Here is a 21,797-nt window from a genome sequence, read left to right as displayed (position 1 = left end):
CAAGGAACCAAAGTTTCAAGAACCCGGATTTAAATTCAACCTGTGAAGAGCTTTCTAACAATTGAAGTGGTACTTCATTGGAGTAGATAAATCCTGGGAAGGGATTCATACTGAGGCTGCTTAGTCAGGTAGAAGGGAGTTTTTTTGTTTGTTTGTTTGTTTGTTTGTTTTGTAGCTGGAATCTCGCTCTGTCACCGAACTGGAGTGCAGTGGAGCGATCTCGGCTCACTGCAACCTCTGTTTCCCGGGTTCAAGTGATTCGGTAGGAGGGATATTTTACAGTACTGCTCAAAATGTAGTCCATGAAATGTTGCTGCTCCACACATTCTTCTTCTTCTTCTTCTTCTTCTTTCTTTTATTTTCTTTTTAATTTATTTTATGTACAAAGAGCTAGCATGGTTTCCTTCACTGGGTAGATGACTTTGGTAATCTATTCAAGGAAGATCACTTAGCCCAACATAATGAAGTCTACCTATAACTTTGCATACTGATGGAAAAATTGGCTGCACATAATCTGGATCAAACCATGCTGGTTGGAGCAGAAGCAACAAGAACGAGAACCCTGGCCAAATTTTCATGAATGGCTCCCGTAGAGCTGCTATTGATGCATCTTGCTTTCAGGATTTCAATGAGGCAAAGAGGCAAGAGGCCTGTCTCTTTTTCTTGAGATTTAAATTTTGCCAGGCGCGGTGGCTCACACCTGTAATCCCAGCACTTTGGGAGGCGGAGGCGGGTGGATCACGAGGTCAGGAGATCAAGACCATCCTGGCTAACACGGTGAAACCCCGTCTTTACTAAAAAATACAAAAAATTAGCCAGGCGTGGTGGCGGGTGCCTGTAATCTCAGCTACTCGGGAGGCTGAGGCAAAACCCGGGAGGGGGAGGTTGAGGTGAGCCGAGATCTGGCCACGGTACTCCAGCCTGGGCGACAGAGCGAGACTCCATCTCAAAAATAAATAAATAAATAAACAAACAAATAGGCCGGGCGCGGTGGCTCAAGCCTGTAATCCCAGCACTTTGGGAGGCCGAGATGGGTGGATCACGAGGTCAGGAGATCGAGACCATCCTGGCTAACACGGTGAAACCCCGTCTCTACTAAGAAATACAAAAAATAGCCGGGCGAGGTGGCAGCGCCTGTAGTCCCAGCTACTCGGGAGGCTGAGGCCGGAGAATGGCGTGAACCCGGGAGGCGGAGCTTGCAGTGAGCTGAGATCCGGCCACTGCACTCCAGCCTGGGCTACAGAGCGAGACTCCGTCTCAAAAATAAAACAAAATAAAATAAAATAAATAAAAATAAAAATAATTAAAAAAATTGTTAAAAGGGTTGGGCACGGTGGCTCATGCCTGTAATCCCAGCACTTTGGGAGGCTGAGGTGGGTGGATTGCCTGAGGTCAGGAGTTCGAGACCAGCCTGGCCAACATGGTGAAACCCCATCTCTATTAAGAATACAAAAATTAGCCAGGTGTGGTGGCACGTGCCTGTAATCCCAGCTACTCAGGAGGCTGAGGCAGAAGAATCGCTTGAACCTGGGAGGCAGAGGTTGCAGTGAGCTGAGATTACGCCACTACACTCCAGCCTGGGCGACAGGGAGACTCTGTCTCAAAACAAAACAAAACAAAACAAAAAAATTATTAAAAGGATAGATCTCATGTTATGTGTTCTTTCCACAATAACCAAAAACCAGAATAGATTGCCATCCTATGTTTGTCAGTATATCAGAAAGGAACAGAAGATATTTGATACATCAATATATAAGTGGTCTATATTTTATAAGTGGATTTTTTTTGTAATTGTAATATGTTTTTCATTTATAGGAAACGTGATTATAGATGTAAAACTGCACCTGGCCTTCACAATTTTTTAAGTGCACAATATAGTGATGTTCTCTAGGCACAATGTTGTACAGCAGATCTCTAGAAATTAATCATCTTGCCTAACTGAAATTTTATACCCATTGAATAGCAACTCAAGCATTTTCCCATTTGCCCCTCCCTGCAGCCCCTGGAAACCACCGTTCTACTCTCTGCTTGTATGTGTTTAGCTATTTTACATACCTATGTAAATGGAATCGTGCAATATTTGTTCTTCTGTGACTGGCTAATTTCACTTAGCGTAACATCTTCCAGATTCATCCATGTTGTCACATATGGTATGATTTCTTTCTTTTATAAGGCCAAATAATATTCCATTGTATGTATTTACCACATTTCTTTATCAATTTATGCGTCAGTAGACATTTAGGTAGCTTCCTCATCTTGGCTGTTGTGAATAATGTTGCAGTGACCATGGTAGTGAAAATACCTCTTTGAGATTCCAATTTCTCTGACTTCCACATATTCTTTGTTACTGATCCACAAGAGAAGGAGTTTGTACCAGGTCATAAATTCATGCACTGCTTCCTTTGTCAATAGAGCTTCGCAGGCCTGGCATGGTGGCTCATGCCTGTAATCCCAGCACTTCGGGAGACCAAAGTGGGAGGATCACCTGAAGTCAGAAGTTCGAGACCAGTATGACCAACATGGCAAAACCCCATCTCTACTAAAAATACAAAAATTAGCCAGGCATGGTGGAGCACAACTGTAATCCTAACTACTCAGGAGGCTGAAGCAGGAGAATCACTTGAACCTGGGAGGCAGAGATTGCAGTGAGCCGAGATCGCACCATTGCACTCTAGCCTAGGCAACAGAGTGAGACTCCATCTCAACAAAGAAAAACAAAAGCCTTATTATAAAGAGAAAATGTCAGTGAAACTAAACAATGACCTTAGTGTCATTCTTGAGTATTTTGATTATTGTTGTAATGGAAGGAATTTATCCACTAAGTAGTTGATGAAACTATAGAATATTTGCAGTAATCAAATGATCACATTACAAAATATATATCAATGGAAAAGCAGTTTTAACACTAAGATCTATATTTCACTTCATGAGAATATATTTGATTTTTTTTTTTTTTTTGAGATGGAGTCTCACTTTGTCGCCCAGGCTAGAGTACAGTGGCATGATCTCAGCTCACTGCAGCCTCCGCCTCCTGGGTTCAAGCAATTCTTCTGCCTCAGGTTCCTGACTAGCTGGGATTACAGGCATGTGCTGCCATGCCTGACTAATTTTTGTATTTTTAGTAGAGACGGGGTTTCACCATGTTGGCCAGGCTGGTCTGGAACTCCTGACCTCAGCTGATCCATCCGCCTTGACTCCCAAAGTGTTGGGATTACAGGGGTGAGCCACCACGCACAGACTGATAATATATTTGAAAGCTCATACCACAGTAGTATAAAGTTGTCAAAAAACATGGATCACTGCTGCTCTGTGGAACTTGTTATATGAAATCTATTAATTGTATCTGAGTACAACCACTATGGAAAACAGTGTGGAGACTCCTTAAAGAATTAAAAGTAGGTCTACCATTTGACCCAGCAATTCCACTACTGTGTATCTATCGAGAGGAAGAGAAGTCATATACAAAAAAAAGTGTGTTTGTGTATATATACACACATATACATACACATATGTGCATATATGCACACACATATACATACATGTATGTGTATATACACATGTGTTTTATATACATGTGAATATATGCATATACATACATGCATGCATGTTTGTGCATGCATATGCATGTGTACATGTGTATATATGCACATATATGCGTACCATGCATGTATGTATATGTGCGCATATATACACATGCATATGTATATATGTGCATATATACACACGCATGTATATACATGTATGCATATATGCATGCATGTATAATATGTATATGCATATATACATATGCATACATACGCATACACACACATATATATATACACATGGCATACTACTCAGCCAAAAAACCAACAAAATAATGCCATTTGCAGCAACCTGGATGGAATTACAGACCATTATTCTAAGTGAAGTAACTCAGGAATGGAAAGCCAAATATCGTATGTTCTCACTCATAAGTGGGAGCTAAGCCATGAGGACGCAAAGGCATAAAGATGATACAGTGGACTCTGGGGACTCAAGGGGAAGGGCGACAGTGGGGCAAGGGATAAAAGACTACACATTGGGTACAGTGTACACTGCTTGGGTGTTGGGTGCACCAAAATCTCAGATATCACTACTAAAGAACTTATCCATATAACCTAACACCACCTGTCCCCCAAAAATCTATTGAAATTTTTTTTAAATGAAGAAAGTACCTGACAGAAATGCTCAATAAATATTATTTATCATTAAAAAAATGTATCTACACTAAGAAGAGCCTCTAAGTGGACTAAAGAATACATATTGCATATGTACATGTGCTGCTGTTTGAGAATATAAAGATTCTGTTATGATTATAAAATAAGAATGCAGGCTGGGCGCGGTGGCTCACACCTATAAACCCAGCACTTTGGGAGGCCTAGGTGGGCAGATCATTTGAGGTCAGGAGTTCGAGACCAGCCTGGGCAACATGGTGAAACCCTGTCTCTGCTAAAAATACAAAAATACAAAATTACAAAAATTAACCAGGCGTGGTGGCACATGCCTGTAATCCCAGCTACTCAGGAGGCTGAGGCAGGAGAATCGCTTGAACCCAGGAGGCAGAGGTTGCAGTGAGCTGAGATTGTGTCACTGCACTCCAACCTGAGCAAAAGAATAAGACTCTGTCTCAAAAAAAAAAAGGAAAAAAAAGCATTTAAAGTGCTTCTGAATTAAAAGTAGCTTTTAATTCATATGTATTTTCCCAAGCAATATGTACTAAAAGTATCATTTCTGTTACATGGAGATTCAAACACTTTTTATGTAGTGAGTGTCTTTACACTGATAAGTTTGCTAATAATCCAGGGCCTCTTCATACGGCTGTGCAGTTTGTGCACTGCACATAACGCTGGGTGAGCTCCAGCCCCCATGGACTAACCCAGCCATCAGCCCAGTGAAACTGCATCATGTGTAAAGGTACCAACTGTCCCAGTTTGCCCAGGACTAAAAGGCTTCCCAGGATATGGGACTTTCAGTGCCATACCCAGCACGGTCCTGGGAAAACCACCCTAATTAGAGCACAGACATGCCATATGTACTAGCTTCAGCCTTGGAATCCTTTCTCTAGAACTATAAGCCTAAAATAGCTGAAATGATGAAGCCATTTTTATATCACTTCTTTTCTCTTTATGTTTTAAAGGTGAGAGAACCATGTAATCATGCCAACATCCTGACCAAGCCCGATCCAAGAACCTTCTGGACTAATGATGATTCAGGTACTATTGGAAAAATACAATCTGTTTCCTGTTATGTACAGGATGCATTCTGTAGTAAAGCTCTAACAAAGGCAAGGTTTGGGGGAAAATTTTGTTTGTTTATTCTTACCTAACCCAACACTCGAATACACTTTGTAATTAATTAATTTTTTTTTTTTTTTTTTTTTTTTGGAGACAGAGTCTTACTCTGTCACCCAGGCTAGAGTGCATTGGTGCGATCTCAGCTCACTGCAACCACCACCTCCAGGGTTCAAGTGATTCTCCTGTTTCAGCCTCCCAAGTAGCTGGGAATACAGGCTTGAGCCACCATGCCTGGATAATTTTTGTATTTTTAATGGAGACAGGATTTCACCATATTAGCCAGGCTGGTCTCGAACTCCTGACCTCAGACAATCCGCTGGGCTTGACCTCCCAAAGTGCTGGGAATACAGGTGTGAGCCACCACGCCCGGCCTTGCAATCAATTTTATCCTAAAAGTCTTTTCGTTATATCTTCTTTTCAGTATCTAAAACATATATACTAGATCCCTTTGTCATTTATAAGTATGATGATTGGGTTTTCATGTCCCTGTGTGAGATATGTCTCCTTCAAGCCTTGTTATGATGTCCGCACATTACCTGCCTATCATTAAAAAAAAAAAAGTACATATATATATATATATATATATATAAAATCAGGTACAGCTTTGTGGATTGTGAAGCATATTTAAGTATTGGGAGGAATAATGAAGGAATGAGTCTATTTGCTGAAATGGAAGACGGAGGAGTCGAATAAAGTGGGCAAATACATGGGTCCAAGTTTGTCTTCTAGGGCAAGGAAGAGATTTGAAAACCTAGGGTGAATCATATTTCAGAATACTTATGGGAGGGCATGTATGACTTGCACTATGATATTAGGGCTATACATCTAATCAGAATCAGAGGAATGCCACTTTATGAGATCGGAGAATATGCTTCAGGTTATATGATAAGAAATTATGTTTAGACAAAGAGTAGGGTATGTTCTCATAGCAAATAGAAGACATTTAAAAATTCTTTATCACAAACACACATGAGCCATGAGGCCTAATTGCACAAAGCAGACACTAGGAATAAAAGGGTAGGTGAAGCAAAAAGGAGCTAAAACAATTAAGAGAGTGATAATAGAGCTTTCACCTTTTCTAGTGAAATAGGTCTAATGAAATAGAAAACTCATGCTGATATCTGATATTTGTATTATGCCTCATGCTTTTACAAGGGGTATTCACAGAAATCTAATGCAGTGTTTGCCGCAATCCCTTGAAATAGGAGGGACAGCCCTTTCTTGTTATGCCTCTATTAGAAATGAAATAATAAGCTGAATAGGTTAGCTGACATATTCAAAGCTCGCAGCCAGAAAACACCAAAACTGGGAGAATGGAAAGTGGACTGCCCAGTTCTATAGCACGCTTCCCAGAAACAGCTCTCCTGGCAGAAACAGCTTGGGCTAAATCTGTGCTATAATCTGTTCTTCATAAAAGGGAGTCAGAGACTGTGCCTAACAGGAGGACTTGAGAAGGAAAGTGAGAAACTCTCTGATGGTTTTTCTTTTTTTTTCCCCAAAGACCAGACTTATGGTCTAAACATTATCAATTTCATCTGTCAAAAAATTTTTTTCTGTCTTGTTTTATTATGTCTTTTGAAGAAAGAAGAAAAAACATAAAAGTGAATTAGCCTATTTATTCCATCATTTCAGCCCATTAGCAGTATACCACCACAATAAACAAGCCATCTGCTGGCTAATACTGCTATTAAGACCTACAGCACATGTGTTATGAAGAAGCAATGTAGAATGAAGTATTACCAAAGAAACATAAATGATTCTTGATGTTATGTAAAGAAAATGGAAAGGGAGGAAAATCTGTACAGGACAGGTCTAGAAAATGGTGCTTGACCAGCAGCCCTCGGGACTGCTATATCTATGAAGTAGCCATTCTTTATCCCTTTACTTTCTTAATAAACTTGCTTTCACTCAAAAAAAAAAAAAAAGAAAAGAAAAGAAAGAAAAAGAAAAAGAAAATGTTGGTTGGACACTTTTAGAAGCCTAAAGAAATTATGTTACGGGCTGGGCGTAGTGGCTCATGCCTGTAATCCCAGCACTTTGGGGGGCCAAGGTGGTTGGATCACCTGAGGTCAGGAGTTCGAGACCAGCCTGGCCAACATGGTGAAACCCCATCTCTACTAAAAATACAAAATTGGCTGGGTATGGTGGCAGGCACCTGTAATCTCAGCTACTTGGGAGACTGAGGTGGGATAATCACTTGAATCCAGGAGGCAGAGGTTGTAGTGAGCCAAGATTGTGCCATTGCATTCCAGCCTGGGCAAAAAGAGTGAAATTCCGTCTTTAAAAAAAAAAAAAAAAGTTACAAGAAAAACTAATGCAGAACACATAGAGAAATAGGAATAGAAATATTTCCGACCTATTCTTTTTGTTTATTTATTTTCTGAAACAGAGTCTTGCTCTGTCACCCAGGTTGGAGTGCAGTGGTACAATACACTTACTCATTTTTAAAACGTTTTTATTACTTTTCCTTCATCAGTAAGGTTACAAAGAATGGCGTGTCCCTCCTACAAGAGCTCATCTCATGAAAATCCTTCCCAGCCACCCACTTAACCAACTCACAAAGCAGGATCTATGTCTAGAGTAATTTTTTTCTTTTTTTTTTTTTTCTACCTAGTTGGTTAGTCCATTACTAAGAGCTTTTTAAAATCTCCACCTCTAGTGGTAGAATTGTCTTTTGGTTCTTTTAATTCAGTCAATTTTTGCTTTTTTTTTTTTTTTTTTTTTTCATTTTTTTCTCATGCAGAGTTTTGCGGTTTTTTTTTTTTTTTTTTTGAGACGGAGTCTCACTCTGTCCCCCAGGCTGGAGTGCAGTGGCACAATCTCGGCTCACTACAAGCTCTGCCTCCCAGGTTCATGCCATTCTCCTGCCTCAGCCTCCCGAGTAGCTGGGACTACAGGTGCCGGCCACCACGCCTGGCTAATTTTTTGCATTTTTTAGTAGAGACGGGGTGGGGTTTCACCGTGTTTGTTTTAGCCAAGATGGTCTCGATCTCCTGACCTTGTGATCTGCCCGCCTTCGGCCTCCCAAAGTGCTGGGATTACAGGCATGAGCCACTGTGCCCTGCTGAGTTTTGCACTTGTTGCCCAGGCTGGAGTGCAATGGCATGATCTCGGCTTGGCTCACTGCAACCTCTGCTTCCTGGGTTCAAGCACGGGTTCAAGCAATTCTCCTTTCTCAGCTTCCTGAGTAGCTGGGATTACAGGCACGTGCCACCACAGCCAGCTAAGTTTTGTATTTTTAGTAGAGAAGGGGTTTCACCATGTTGGTCAGGCTGGGCTCCAACTCCTGACCTCAGGTGATCCATCCGCCTCAGCCTCCCAAAGTGCTGGGATTACAGGCGTGAGCCACTGTGCCCAACCACACATACATCTTTATGATTATTATTATTTCCTAATGAACTGATCATTTTATCTTTAGGAAATGTCCTTGTTTATCTCTGATAAAAGTCTTTGTTTGAAGTCTATTTCTTCTGATAGATATAGCCAGTCCAATCTTAAAAAGCCTACTTTTCACATGGCATATATTTATTTTCCATTTTCTTTCAACCTGTGTCTTATAGTTAAGGTGCTTATCTTATAGATGTCATGTGGTTAGATTTTTCTTTTAAAATCCTGTCTAACAATCTGTTTTTTACTTGGGATGTTTAGACCATTTACACTTAATGTAATGACACAGATTTAATTTTACTGTTTTGCTATTTGTTTTCTATATGTCACTTCTCTTCTTTATTTGCTTGTTCTTCCTTTTCTGACTTCTCTAGGATTATTTGAATAGGTTTTAGAATTTAATATTAATCTACCCGTTGACTTTCTAGTTATCCTCTTTGCATCATATTTTCAGTGGTGCTCTGAAGATTACAATAAATGACTTCATTTTTATTTTTATTTTTTTGAGACAGAGTCTCACTCTGTTGCCCAGGCTGGAGTGCAGTGGCACAATCTTGGTTCACTGTGACCTCCACCTTCTGGGTTCAAGTAATTCTCCTGTCTCAGCCTCTCAGGTAGTGGGATTACAGGCATGTGCCACCACGCCTCGCTAATTTTTGTAGTTTTAGTAGAGACGGGGTTTCAGTATGCTGGCCAGGTTGATCTCGATCTCCTGACCTCAAGTGATCTGCCTCCCTTGGCCTCCCAAAGTGCTGGGATTATAGGCATGAGCCACTGTACCCGGCCTACAATAATTGACTTCAAATTTTCATAGACTACTGTCAAAATTTTCAAACAATGTAGGTGCATCTACCCTACCCTACCCTCATCTTTTATATTATAGCTGTCATATATATTATTTATATGTGTACTAAACCCTACAGTACAGTGCATTTTTAAAAAAATAAGAGGAAAATTATCTTTTGTATTTATCCAGATATTTACCATTTCTGATGTTCTTCATTTCTTCCTGAAAATCTGTTTCTCTCTGGTGTCATTTCCCTTTAGCCTGGAAATTTTCCTTTAGGATTTCTTTTTTTTCAATGTTTTTATTATTTTTTGAGATAGAATCTCACTCTGCCGCCCAGGCTGGAGTGCAGTGGTGAGACCTCAGCTCACTGCAACCTCCACCTCCTGGGTATAAGCAATTCTCCTGTCTCCTGTCCCAGCCCCCGAGTAGCTGGGATTACAGGTGCATGCCACCATGCCTGGCTAATTTTTGTATTTTTAATAGAGACAGCGTTTCACCATGTTGGCCAGGCTGGTCTTGAACTCCTGACCTCAAGTGATCCACCCTCCTAAGCCTCCCAAAGTGCTGGGATTATAGGAGTGAGCCAATGCGCCTGGCCAGGATTTCTTATAAGTCTTCTGGCAGTGAAATATCTTAGCTTTCTTTTGTCTACATGATGTGTCTTTGTAAATGGAAATACCTTTATTTCATTCATGAAGGATCTTTTTGTTAGATATGGAATTCTGGGTGGCTACTTTATTTTTCTTTCTTTCATCACTTTAAAGATGTTGGTTCTTGTCTTCTGGTCTGTAGAGTTTCTGATGAGAAGTCAACAATGTTTACATTATTGCTATGCTGAATGTAATGTGTATTCTTTTACTGGCTGCTCTAATTTTATTTTTATTTTTATTTTTTATCAGTTTGACTATGATGTGCCTAGAGTAGAATCTGCGTTCTTTGAGATATAGATCTCTCAGATTTAGGAAGTAAAATATTCTTCTAGTTCGCTAGTAGTTTTCTCACAGTTTGAATCTAGGTGACTTAACTGTTTCTCCTGTGGTTTCTACACTGCAGCACGCCCTTTCTTCTCTAGCACATCAGCACTTGGAAACTCTTCCTAACTGCCTTGAATTCTGATAAGTGCAAACACAAGCTTGAGCAGCTCCACAGCCATCCATCTATAACACCAAATCTTATGAGCCTGTAAATGGATTATTTACAAAGGCCATGTTCTAGTCATTGTTGCAGTATGAGTTTTATTATTGTAACTTTTACAAATTCCTGAAATGATTTTAGTAATACAGGAAATAATAGGTCTGGTGTGGTGGCCACACTTGTAATCCCAGCACTTTGGGAGGCCAAGGCAGGTGGATCACCTGAGATCAGGAGTTCAAGGCCAGCTTGGCCAACATGGCGAAACCCCGTCACTACTAAAAATACAAAAATTAGCTAGGCCTGGTGGTGTGTGCCTGTCATCCCAGCTACTCAGGAGGCTGAGGCAGGAGAATTGCTTGAACCCAGGAAGCAGAGGTTGCAATAAGCCGAGACTAGGCCACCCGGGAAGTGGAGGTTGCAATAAGCCGAGACTGGGCCACTGCACTCCAGCCTGAGGAACAGAGCAAGAGTCTGTCTCCAAAAAAGAAAAAGAAATAATACAACACTGGAAAATATATTCCAGTGATTGGAGTATTTTCATTCAAAATCAGTCATCATCAGAGAGTAATTTATTTAACGTAGTGTATAGTCTGTTTTTTGTTTTGTTTTTGTTTTTGTTTTTGAGACGAGGTCTCACTCTGTCACCCAGGCTGGAGTGCATGGCATGATCTCAGCTCACTGTAGCCTCAGCCTACTGGGCTCAAGCGATCTTCCTGCCTCAGCCCCACAAGAAGCTGGGACTCTAAGCACATGCCACCACACCCGACTAATTTCTTGTATTCTTGTAGAGACGGGGTTTCTCCATGTTGCCCAGGCTGGTCTTGAACTCCTGAGCCCAAGTGATCCACCTGCCTTGGCCTCCCAAAGTGTTTGGATTACAGGTGTGAGCCAGCTTCTGGCCTGATACACAGTTTAAATAGAGTTAAATATTAGGGGTAGTTAGTCCACATTGCTTGATAGAGATAGAAGTTAAATAAAAACATGAATTTGTGAAGAATTAAGGAATTACTCAAGGTAGTTTCATTACGTGAAATCTGGTAGAATTGCCTAGATTTTTACATTCACTGTCTTTGTGACTAGCGTTTTGACAGGACACTGCCTTTTGACAGGACTAGCGTGCTCAGTTGCTATGTGTAGATAAATATTGGTATACAATTGGAAAAGCAAAAGTCATTTTTTAAGTCTTTCTTTTTTACGATTATAACATAAAAGCGGCATATGCTCATCATAGGGAACAAAATGAAAAATAGAGAAAGGAAGAAAATTGATCACCTGTCATCTTACTGCTCACACTTTTGTTCACTGGGCTTAGAATTTCTCATGCATTCCCAGCATTTGTTCAGACAGTAAGCAAACAGGCTGCACAAGTTTAGTTTATTTCCTGTTATCTTTGTTTTTAGGCTTTGAAACCTGAGTTGTTTGTTTTTGTACACCTTTATTTTTCAATCACTGGTCCTGCAGTGGCCTGTAATTTCCTCTTGAATGAGAATTTCAAGGTAGAATGAATTTCTTCATACTTTCAAAATGTGTGTTTTCCCCCCTACTATTATCGGCAACACAGATAATGTTCTTTGCTTAGAGAAAACCAGATAATGAAGTGGTTAAACAACAAGATTGACTTGCAAGGCCATTATTTTAGCTAGACACTGGTTTTGCCAGGTAAGAAACACAACTCTTTGATGTTCCCCTGGGCTATTGCTTGATGTCCCTTTTTAACAAGACAAGTCTACCACTGGGTTTTTTTAAATGTCTAGATTTCTTTCAAGCAAAAATTAAAGAGCAAGAATCATTACTGTATAAATTTTTCCCACAGGAGGAAATTGAATTTTTCTTTTTAATTCCAGAATTATGCATTGTTCATATATATGTACTTTACATTTATTTTTCTTTCTTTTTTTAACTTTTGTTTTGGGTTTGGGGGTACATGTGAAGGTTTGTACATAAGTAAACTCTCTCTTTTTTTTTTTTTGAAAGAGAGTCTTGCTCTGTCGCCCAGTCTGGAGTGCAGCGATGCAATCTTGGCTCACTGCAACCTCTGTCTTTCAGGTTCAAGCCATTTTTCTGCCTCATTCTCCTGAGTAGCTGAGATTACAGGCACCCGCCACCAGGCCTGGCTAATTTTTGTATTTTTAGTAGAGATCGGGTTTCACCATGTTGACCAGACTGGTCTAGAACTCCTGAGCTCAAGCGATCTGCCTGCCTCGGCCTCCCAAAGTGCTGAGATTACAGGCGTGAGCCAGCGTGCCGGGCCAGCATAGGTAAGCTCTTGTCACGTGGGTTTATTGTGCAGATTGTTTCATCACCCAGGTATTAAGTCCATTACCCAATAGTTATCTTTTCTGCTCCTCTTCATCCTCCCATCCTCTATCATCAAGTAAACCTTAGTGTCTGTTGTTTCTGTTTCTGTGTTTCTAAGTTCTCATTATTTAGCTCCTATATGTTTTCTAATAGTTCATCACATTTAAAAAATCAGCTCAAGTTGGGCGTGGTGGCTTGCACGTATGGTCCCAGCTACTAAGGAAGATGAGGCAGAAGGATGGCTCGAGCCCAACCCAAGAATCGGAGGCTGCAGTGAGCCGCGGTCGTGCCATTGCACTCCAGCCTGGATGACAGAGCGACACCCCGTCTTAAAAATAAGTAAATACAAGAATAAATAAGTAAATAAATAACTAAAAATTAGCTCACATTTCTGGGGAAATTTCTTAGGAATCGCTACTGGTAGCTCATGCCTATAATTCCAGCTACTCAGGAGGCTGAGGCAGGAGGACCACTTGAGGCCAGGAGTAAGACCCTGTTTACGAAAAAAAAAAGAAAAAATACAAAAAGAGAAAAAGAAGAAAAAAAAAATCACTATAAAGTAGTATATCCATATTTACTCCGGAGCAGTAATAGTTTATGTACCAAATGTAGAAATAAAATGATTCATAATTTGAAAACATATGGACTACAGAAATATTTTAGTATTTCAGGGAATATATAAAATGATATCACTGGATTAATATAAGCAGAGGAAGGACTTCACTACATGAATTTTTTAAAGTATAGAAAACAATTTCTAGAATTTTTCTCTTGAAAAGAAAACACTCATATTTATAGCTAGAAAACAGTTGCTTGTCAGCCGAAGTATGGCATTATCTAACAAAAGAGAAAACTATGATAAAAGGTAAACATCATCTGCTTACACAAGAATTTTCCATCTGATACATGTCGGCCAATATATTCATGGTAGACTTTGCCTCCTGACATTACAGATAAATTATCTAGTAAAAATCTGTGGACACGTGAAAATCCTGTAAGTTGACTAACTTGTTTACTCAGGTCATAACTACAAAGTGGTAGCTATCTCAGTAATAAAATCATCTTACACACAGTGAAGAGTTTACTCAGGTCATAACTACAAAGCGGTAGCTATCTCAGTAATAAAGTCATCTTACATACAGTGAAGAATTCCAAAGTCTCATAGTGTCATCAGTGGGAGCAGAGATGAAGCTAGGATTTGAAAAGAACAAGGCCACAGTCATAACAATTTAAATTATCCTTTGGCCTACATCTCATTAAACAAAAATTCTGTGCAAAGATTGGCTTCCCTAGAGGCCACTTATATTCCTTGTGGATGTTCACCCATAAAGTTGGTCCTCTTGTTAACTGACATTTGGACTAGTTTTGCTATTTTATTTTATTTTATTTTATTTTATATTTTATTTTATTTTATATTTTTTATTTTATTTTATTTTATTTTTTGAGATGGAGTCTTGCTTTGTCACCCAGGCAGTGGCTCTCAGTAGTGCGATCTCAGCTCACTGCAACCTCTGCCTCCCAGATTCAAGCAATTCTCCTGCCTCTGCCTCCCAAGTAGCTGGTATTACAGGCACCCGCCACCATGCCTGGCTAATTTTTGTATTTTTAGTAGAGATGAAGTTTCACCATGTTGGCCAGGCTGGTCTTGAACTCCTGACCTCAAGTGGTCCACCCGCCCCTCCCAAAGTGCTGGGATTACAGGTGTGAGTCACCGCGCCCAGCCTATTTTTGCTTTTTGTGTCGAAGCTTGAAAAATAATGACCTCAACATAACAATAGCTACTTGACCTATTAACTGAACTAGAGACGGCTGGTCATAACATTTCATGCCATCAAATGAAGGGCCCCCTTAAGAGAAGAAAATAAAAACATAACACCTTTGGGTAGAGAGAAATGAGGAAAAAAATGTACAGACAAGTAGTACCACATCTCAACTTACAGTCTCCAACTCGCTAGCTATGTTCCACTACTCCCCCAAAATAATTTCCTGTGTGTTCAGAGTTTTTGTTGTTGTTGTTGGTCGTGGTGGTTTTTTGAGACAGGGTCTCATTTTGTTACCCAGGCTGGAGTGCAGTGGTGCGATCACGGCTTACTATAGCCTTGACCTCCCAGGTTCAAGCGATCCTCTTATCTCAGTCCCCAGGTAGCTGGTACTACAGGTGTGAACCACCACGCCCAGCTAATTTTTTTGTATTTTGTAGAGACGGGGTTTTGCCATGTTGTCCACGCTGGGACCAAACTCCTGAGCTCAAGCGATCTGCCCACCTTAGCCTCCCAAAGTGCTGGGATTACAGGCATGAGTCACTGCACCCAGCCTTATACATTCAATTTTTAACAGAATTCCTTGTCCATGGTATATGCACAATCAAATGTGTTGAAAAAATGAATACAATTAACACTGCCCAAAATTAAGGTAGATAGAGATTCATTCTGAAAGTCTTTTTGAAGACTTAATCCATCAGAAAGAGACCCACTCACTCTGTCACTCATATGTGGTTTTTGGCATCTCCTACTTCAAATGGAACTTTTAAAAATCAATTTCTCTATCTTAGAACAGGTAACCACAATCATTCTCAGCTTCCTGAACCACATCTTTTTTAGTCAACTGACCTCACATCAGAGCTGGCCAGCAGGCCATGCACGGAGCAGCAGGGAACTGTGGTAGTGTACAATCTGTTGTGGCTGTGTCGTGAATTCTTAAGCCAGGCCTTCTGAGTTTGCTGTAGATTTCAATGCTTACTTCCTGTGTGACTTTGGGCAAATTATTATTATTTTATTTTTTTAGGGTAAGTTATTATTTTTTCTTTGTTTTCTTTGTTTGAGACAGAATCTCATTCTGTTGCCCAGGCTGGACTTGAACTCTTGGGCTCAAGTGATCCTCATGGCCAGGCATGGTGGCTCATCCCAGCACTTTGGGAGGCCAAGGCAGGTAGCTCACTTGAGCTCAGGAGTTCAAGACCAGCCTGGATAACATAGTGAAAACCCATCTCATTTTAAAATTTAAAAAAAAAAAAAAAGTGATCCTCCTGCCTCACCCTCCAGAGTAGCTGGGATTACAGTCACACGCCTGGCTGGGCAAATTATTTAACCCTCTGTCCTTTCATTTCTTTCACATGCAAAAATGAAATAGTAATAATAGATTATAGAATTTTGTGAGGATTAAAAAAAGAATGCAGTAAAGGTATTTATAACTGTGTTAACATATAATTAGTGGTCAATTTATGTTAGCTCTTTTTACTTGGAGAAAGAATTATGTCATTTACATGGGATTACATTTATCTAGCATTATACTTCATGGGATTTACTAACTATGGTTTGAAAGAAGAATGCATTTTATTTTATCATTACTGTTACTATTTTTTACATTACTGGACCTCAAACTTGCTTTTTTCTGCTGAACCATGAAGCTTATAATTTGCTGTATGCCATTATCTGGAGCCCCAGACACAAAACTGATAAGCTTCCTGGAAATAGACATATGGCTAGACTTAAAATCCTCAAATTGGAGAGAACCTTAGTTGCCTAGTCATTTAGATAAAATATTGCATTCTTAAGCTAAGATCCATAAAGCAGAAAGCACTTTGTTTTGCATGACTTAAACCATCTACAATGGTTTAGAGGGTTCCAAGTTCAAGGATGGGTTATTTATTCCAGTGAGTAGTGAAATGTTATTTCTAAACTCCTCTGTGTAAAGATACTTAGAGTCATGCTCATCTAGCATCTGAGTTATGTTTGGCAGTGAAAAGTTTGTCAGATCCTATCCTCACAACTGTCCTAGTGCCAAATGTGTGAATGTGTGACTATAGGCTCAGTTTAGCTCAACACAGAGAGGCCCCTCACTCTGCCTTGGATTATGTAAATGAAGGGTTTAGCTTTCTGAAGCTTTCCAATTGGAGCAAAATCTGTTTCTGCCTTTGTGGAACTTACAATTTTCTCTTTCTCTTTGTTCTGACCAAAATTGCTTGTTATTTCTGCTGTTTTACTAAAGGCTAAACTAACAGTGTTTCACAATAGCTCGTTTTTCTAATTCCCCAGGATTCTTTTAAAACTAGTTTCATGCAGTATTTTCATGTGCTCATTTAATCCTAATCATTTATTTTATGTCCAAGATCTTTCATTTCCAGAGTCCTAAAAGGCATTTTATTATAACTAAAATGATACCAGGAAAATTTTCTCACTTAAAAAATACAAGGAAAATACAAGGAAATGCAATTTCATATTTTAATGAATCTGTTCTTACTATTTTAAATCAAACTAATATGGCACCAGATCAAAATAAATCTAGTGGATTTTAACCATAGCAAAAGTTAAAAATGTCCTAAATTTTATTAAGTTAGGCATGCTGAAATATTCAGCCTTTAATGGCTTTCTTTTTGCCCGAGAAGTTTATCTCATAATACATGATACATAATACTGTGAAAAGAAAAAGTTTTAGGCCGGGCGTGGTGGCTCATGCCTGTAATCCCATCATTTGGGGAGGCTGAGACGGGCGCATCACTTGAGGTCAGGAGTTCGAGACCAGCCTGGCCAACATGGTGAAACCTCGTCTCTACCAAAAAGTATAAAAATTAGCCAGGTATGGTGGTGTGCACGTGTGATCCCAGCTACTTGGGAGGCTGAGGCAGGAGAATCCTTGAACCCAGGGGGTGGAGGTTGCAGTGAGCCGAGATCGTGCCACTGCAGTCCAGCTTGGGTAACAGAGCAACACCCGTCTCAAAAAAAAAAAAAAGAAAAGAAAAACTTTTGACAAATTGAATTTAACAGCTTATTTGAACAAAGCATGATTCTCCAATCAAGCAGCCCTCAGAACCAAAGGAGGCTCACAGAGTTCCATTGGGCAAATAGGTGGGCAGGGAGCATTTATAGACAGAACTGGAAATGAGGTACAGAAACAGCTTGACTGGTTAAAGCTCCAAATTTGCCTTATTTGGGCATTGTCTGATCAGTTGACATGCTGTGATTGGCTGAAGCTCAGTTGCTGTGATTGGCTGAAGCTCAGTTGCTGTGATTGGCTGAGACTCAGCTAGTTATAACAAAAATTATATAGCATGTTGTTATAACATTGATGAGAAAAAAAAGAGATTTCCAGCTGGAGCCACAGTCTGTGTAAAGTTCACACATTCTCTTCATGTCTTCGTAGGTTTTCTCTATGTAACTCCACTTTCCTGCCACATCCCAAAGATATGCATGTAAGGTTCATTGGTGTGTTCACATTGTCCCAGTATGAGTGAGCATGAGTGTGGGCGTGAGTGTGTGAGTGTGCCTTGAGGATGGGATGGTCTCCTGTCCAAGGTTGGTGTTACCTTGTTCCCTGAGCTGCCAGGATAGGCTCGGGTTGTCTGCCATCCTCAAGTGGAATCATTGGGTAAATAGTTATCTTAGTTGTTTTTACTAATTTTTCTCTTCCTTCCCTCCCCTACCCTCTCCTTTATCACTGCTCCTTGCAGAGTTAGCCAGTGTACCCAGAGTCAGCTATTAATTGATCCAGCCAGGGTGTGACTGAGTGAGAAGACCTCACTCAAAAAAAGCAAAAAAAGAAAATACAAAACAACAGCAACTTCAGTGTGCAGGAAGGAACATAAGAAAATAAAAAGAGAACAGAACAAAGAAGAAAACAGCAACTCACTCTTAAGTACTGTGGAAACAAATTGGAAGTGGGTTGGAACAAAAACAATGGGAGAAGATCCCTGTGGTCCCAGCTACTTGGGAGGCTGAGATGAGATCACCTGGGCGAGACTGGGAATTTATTTCAATGTTTAGTATTCGAAGTGTTTTGGTCTTTATTTAGAAGTGATGTGATGTTTTTATGTCCACAAGTATGCCATAGGAAGTTAATTCCTCTTTATATCAATTAGCTTGTGGTGGAATTGGTTTCCTTATACTTTATTTCACTTAAAGGTACAATATCTAAGAACCCAGCAACCATTTTTAGTGAGGACTTATAATGTACTCCTAAATTAGCTTTTCAGCTTGTGGACATACTAAGCTAAGTTGCAGTCAGGTAGAGAACAGAGGAACAGAGGTGACTTCAGGTCAAATGTAGTTTAAAATATGTAAGACATGATATCAGCTTATATGCCTGACTTAGAGAAAATAAATGGAAAAGAAGGTTTTTGAACATATGCCCTTAATAACAAGTGTTTTATTTGGTTAAATATAAACACAATGTTTAACATTCGAAGAAAAATTATTTTATGACTCTAAAATTGTACATAGTAAGGAAAATAGGCCCATAACTAATAATGAAAACAGGCTATTCCAGGAATGAAATGGCCCTCAAAGAAGTACAGGTGAGGGGTAGGGGTTAAGAATAGTGGGTGGACAAGGAGGGTGCGGTGGCTCCCGCCTGTAATCCCAGCACTTTGGGAGGCCAAGGCAGGTAGGTCATTTGAGGTCGAGTTTCAGGCCAGCCTGGCCAACATGGTGAAAATACAAAAGCACAAAAATTAGCCAGGCATGGTGGTACATGCCTGTAATCCCAGCTACTCGGGAGGCTGAGGTGGGGGAATTGCTTGAACCTGGGAGGCAGAAGTTGCAGTGAGCCAAGATCGTGCCACTGCACTCAGAAGAATAGGGGTAGGAGGGATGGAGGTGGGATGGAGGTAGGGAGATGAAGGTAAAACCAGGGATGCCAGAGGCAAGAATAGTATTATATTTTAGAGCAGAGGGCCCCCAGCAAATTCATGAGAGTTGATTGTAGTGAATCAACTCTAAGATTCTCTCTTACTCTATAACTCCTTTATTTTGTTAAGGTGTGAATTGACAGTAAAAAGAAAATGCAAAAAAAGATGAGTTCAGGCTGGGCTGGAGTCATTAAAGTAGATGTCAATGAACAATGCAGCTCATGAAATCCTGACCTTTCCTCTTCAGAAATGAGCGTGGCAGTCAGCATTTCCCACTGATTAAAATTGTGGCTCTTAGGACCGGCGTGGTAGCCCACGCCTGTAATCCCAGCACTTTGGGAGGCTGAGGCAGGTGGATCACTTGAGGTCAGGAATTGGAGACCAGCCTGGCCAACATGGCAAAAACCCATCTCTATAAAAATATATAAAAATCAGGGCCAGGCGAGATGGCTCACGCCTGTAATCCCAGCACTTTGGGAGGCCAAGGCGGGCGGATCACGAGGTCAGGAGACAGAGACCATTCTGGCCAACACGGTGAAACCCCGTCTCTACTAAAAATACAAAAATTAGCTGGGCATGGTGGCGAGCTCCTGTCCCAGCTACTCTGGAGGCTGAGGCAGGAGAATCCCTTGAATCCGGGAGGTGGAGGTTTCAGTGAGCCAAGGTCGCACCACTGCACTCCAGCCTGGCAACAGAGCGAGACTCTGTCTCAAAAAAAAAAAAAAAAAAAAATCAGCCAGGCGTGGTGGCGCATGCCTGTAGTCCCAGCTACTCTGGAGGCTGAAGCACGACTTGAACCTGGGAGGTGGAGGTTACAGTGAGCTGAGATAGTGCCACTGCATTCTAGCCTGGTGGACAAAGCAAGGCCCTGTCTCAAAAAAAAAAGAAAAAAATGTGTCTTTTAGAGGAAAACTTTGTATTAATAGTTAAGCTGTGATGTTCTTGTGGGTATTAAGTTACATAACCCACTTGAGTTTTCAAACTATTCTCCCAAAAGTAATTTCTTCTGATCTTTCCAATCAACCTGTGAAATTAGTGAAATATGTGTTAACCCTGAGGATACTTGAAGAAGTTAAGTACTTTGCCTAAAACTAAATGTTGAATCATAAGTGCTGAAACAGAACTCCTAAGTCAGTTCTCTTGCAAACTTTTCCAATTCTCTTTTCAATGCTTCAAAAAGACAAGAGTGGAACTATGACATGAAAATTCACTAGCTTAAATGTGGACAACAGTGTTTAAGGAAAGTGCAGTTAGTAGAAGATGAGATTCAAACTGCAATGTGATCTTGCCAGTAGGCAGAGAGAGCTGAGATAGGGAGGAAATTAGACAAATACAAGGTTTGTTTTATAGGCGTGAGATACATTGTCTTCGTTTCAGCCCAGCACTTTGCTAGGTTCTATGGAGAAGGAGGCAAGTTTTCACCTACAGTTAGCCAGGCGCAATAGCTCATGCCTGTGATCCCAGCACTTTGAGAGGCTGAAGCAGACGGGTTGCTTAAACTCAGGAGTTCAACACCAGCCTGGCCAGCCTGGTGATACCCCATTTCTACAAAAAATACACAAATTAGCATTAGGTGTATGCCTGCGGTCCCAGCTACTTGGGAGGCTGAGGTGGGAGGACTGCTTAAGCCCAGGAGGTCGAGGCTGCAGTGAGCTGTGATTGTGCCACTGTACTCCAGCCTGGGTGACAGAGTGAGACCCTTGTCTCAAAAGATAAAAATTAAAAAAAAGATAGTAGTTCCCTACAAATACGTGATGAGCTGTTATTTACAACAGGTAAGGATGAAGATTATTTCACCGATTAAAAACAGGATTTTTGGCTGGGCGTGGTCACACCTGTAATCCCAGAACTTTGGGATGCATAGGCGGGTGGATCACCTGAGGTCAGGAGTTTGAGACCAGCCTGACTAACATGGTGAAACCCTGTCTCCACTAAAAATACAAAAATTAGCCAGGCGTGGTGGTGGTGTGTGCCTGTAATCCCAGCTACTCGGGAGGCTGAGGCAGGAGAATTGCTTGAACCTGAGAGGTGGAGGTTGCAGTGGGCCAAGATTTCACCACTGCACTCCAGCCTGGGCAACAGAGACTATGTAAAAAAAAAAAAACAAAAAAACAAAAAAACAAGGTTTTTGATATCAGAAACACCTAGAATTGCATTCTGGTTTTATTGTCTAGCTGTGTCACATCTCCAAGTAATGTTTATTTGTTTAAGCCACAGATCTTAAAAATATATAAAAAGATAGGCTGGGCGC

General features: G+C 40.6%; 1 protein-coding gene and 1 non-coding gene across 2 annotated transcripts in view; both read left to right on the top strand.

Moving 5' to 3' along the window:
• SGK1 (serum/glucocorticoid regulated kinase 1) overlaps nt 1–21,797 on the top strand; it is a 153,776-nt gene that overhangs the window by 107,879 nt on the left and 24,100 nt on the right. Inside the window, exon 4 of the mRNA XM_077999435.1 lies at nt 5,159–5,234. Within this exon, the coding sequence (XP_077855561.1) occupies nt 5,159–5,234 (76 nt within the window). The remainder of the gene's footprint in view (nt 1–5,158; nt 5,235–21,797) is intronic.
• LOC114677908 (small nucleolar RNA U13) lies at nt 5,758–5,861 on the top strand. Its single transcript, XR_003729334.1, has one exon. It is a non-coding gene; the product is annotated as a small nucleolar RNA U13 (small nucleolar RNA).

This window comes from Macaca mulatta, chromosome 4, assembly GCF_049350105.2.
Source record: "Macaca mulatta isolate MMU2019108-1 chromosome 4, T2T-MMU8v2.0, whole genome shotgun sequence".
Lineage (NCBI taxonomy): Eukaryota > Metazoa > Chordata > Mammalia > Primates > Cercopithecidae > Macaca > Macaca mulatta.
This window is presented reverse-complemented; position numbering and strand designations above follow the sequence as displayed.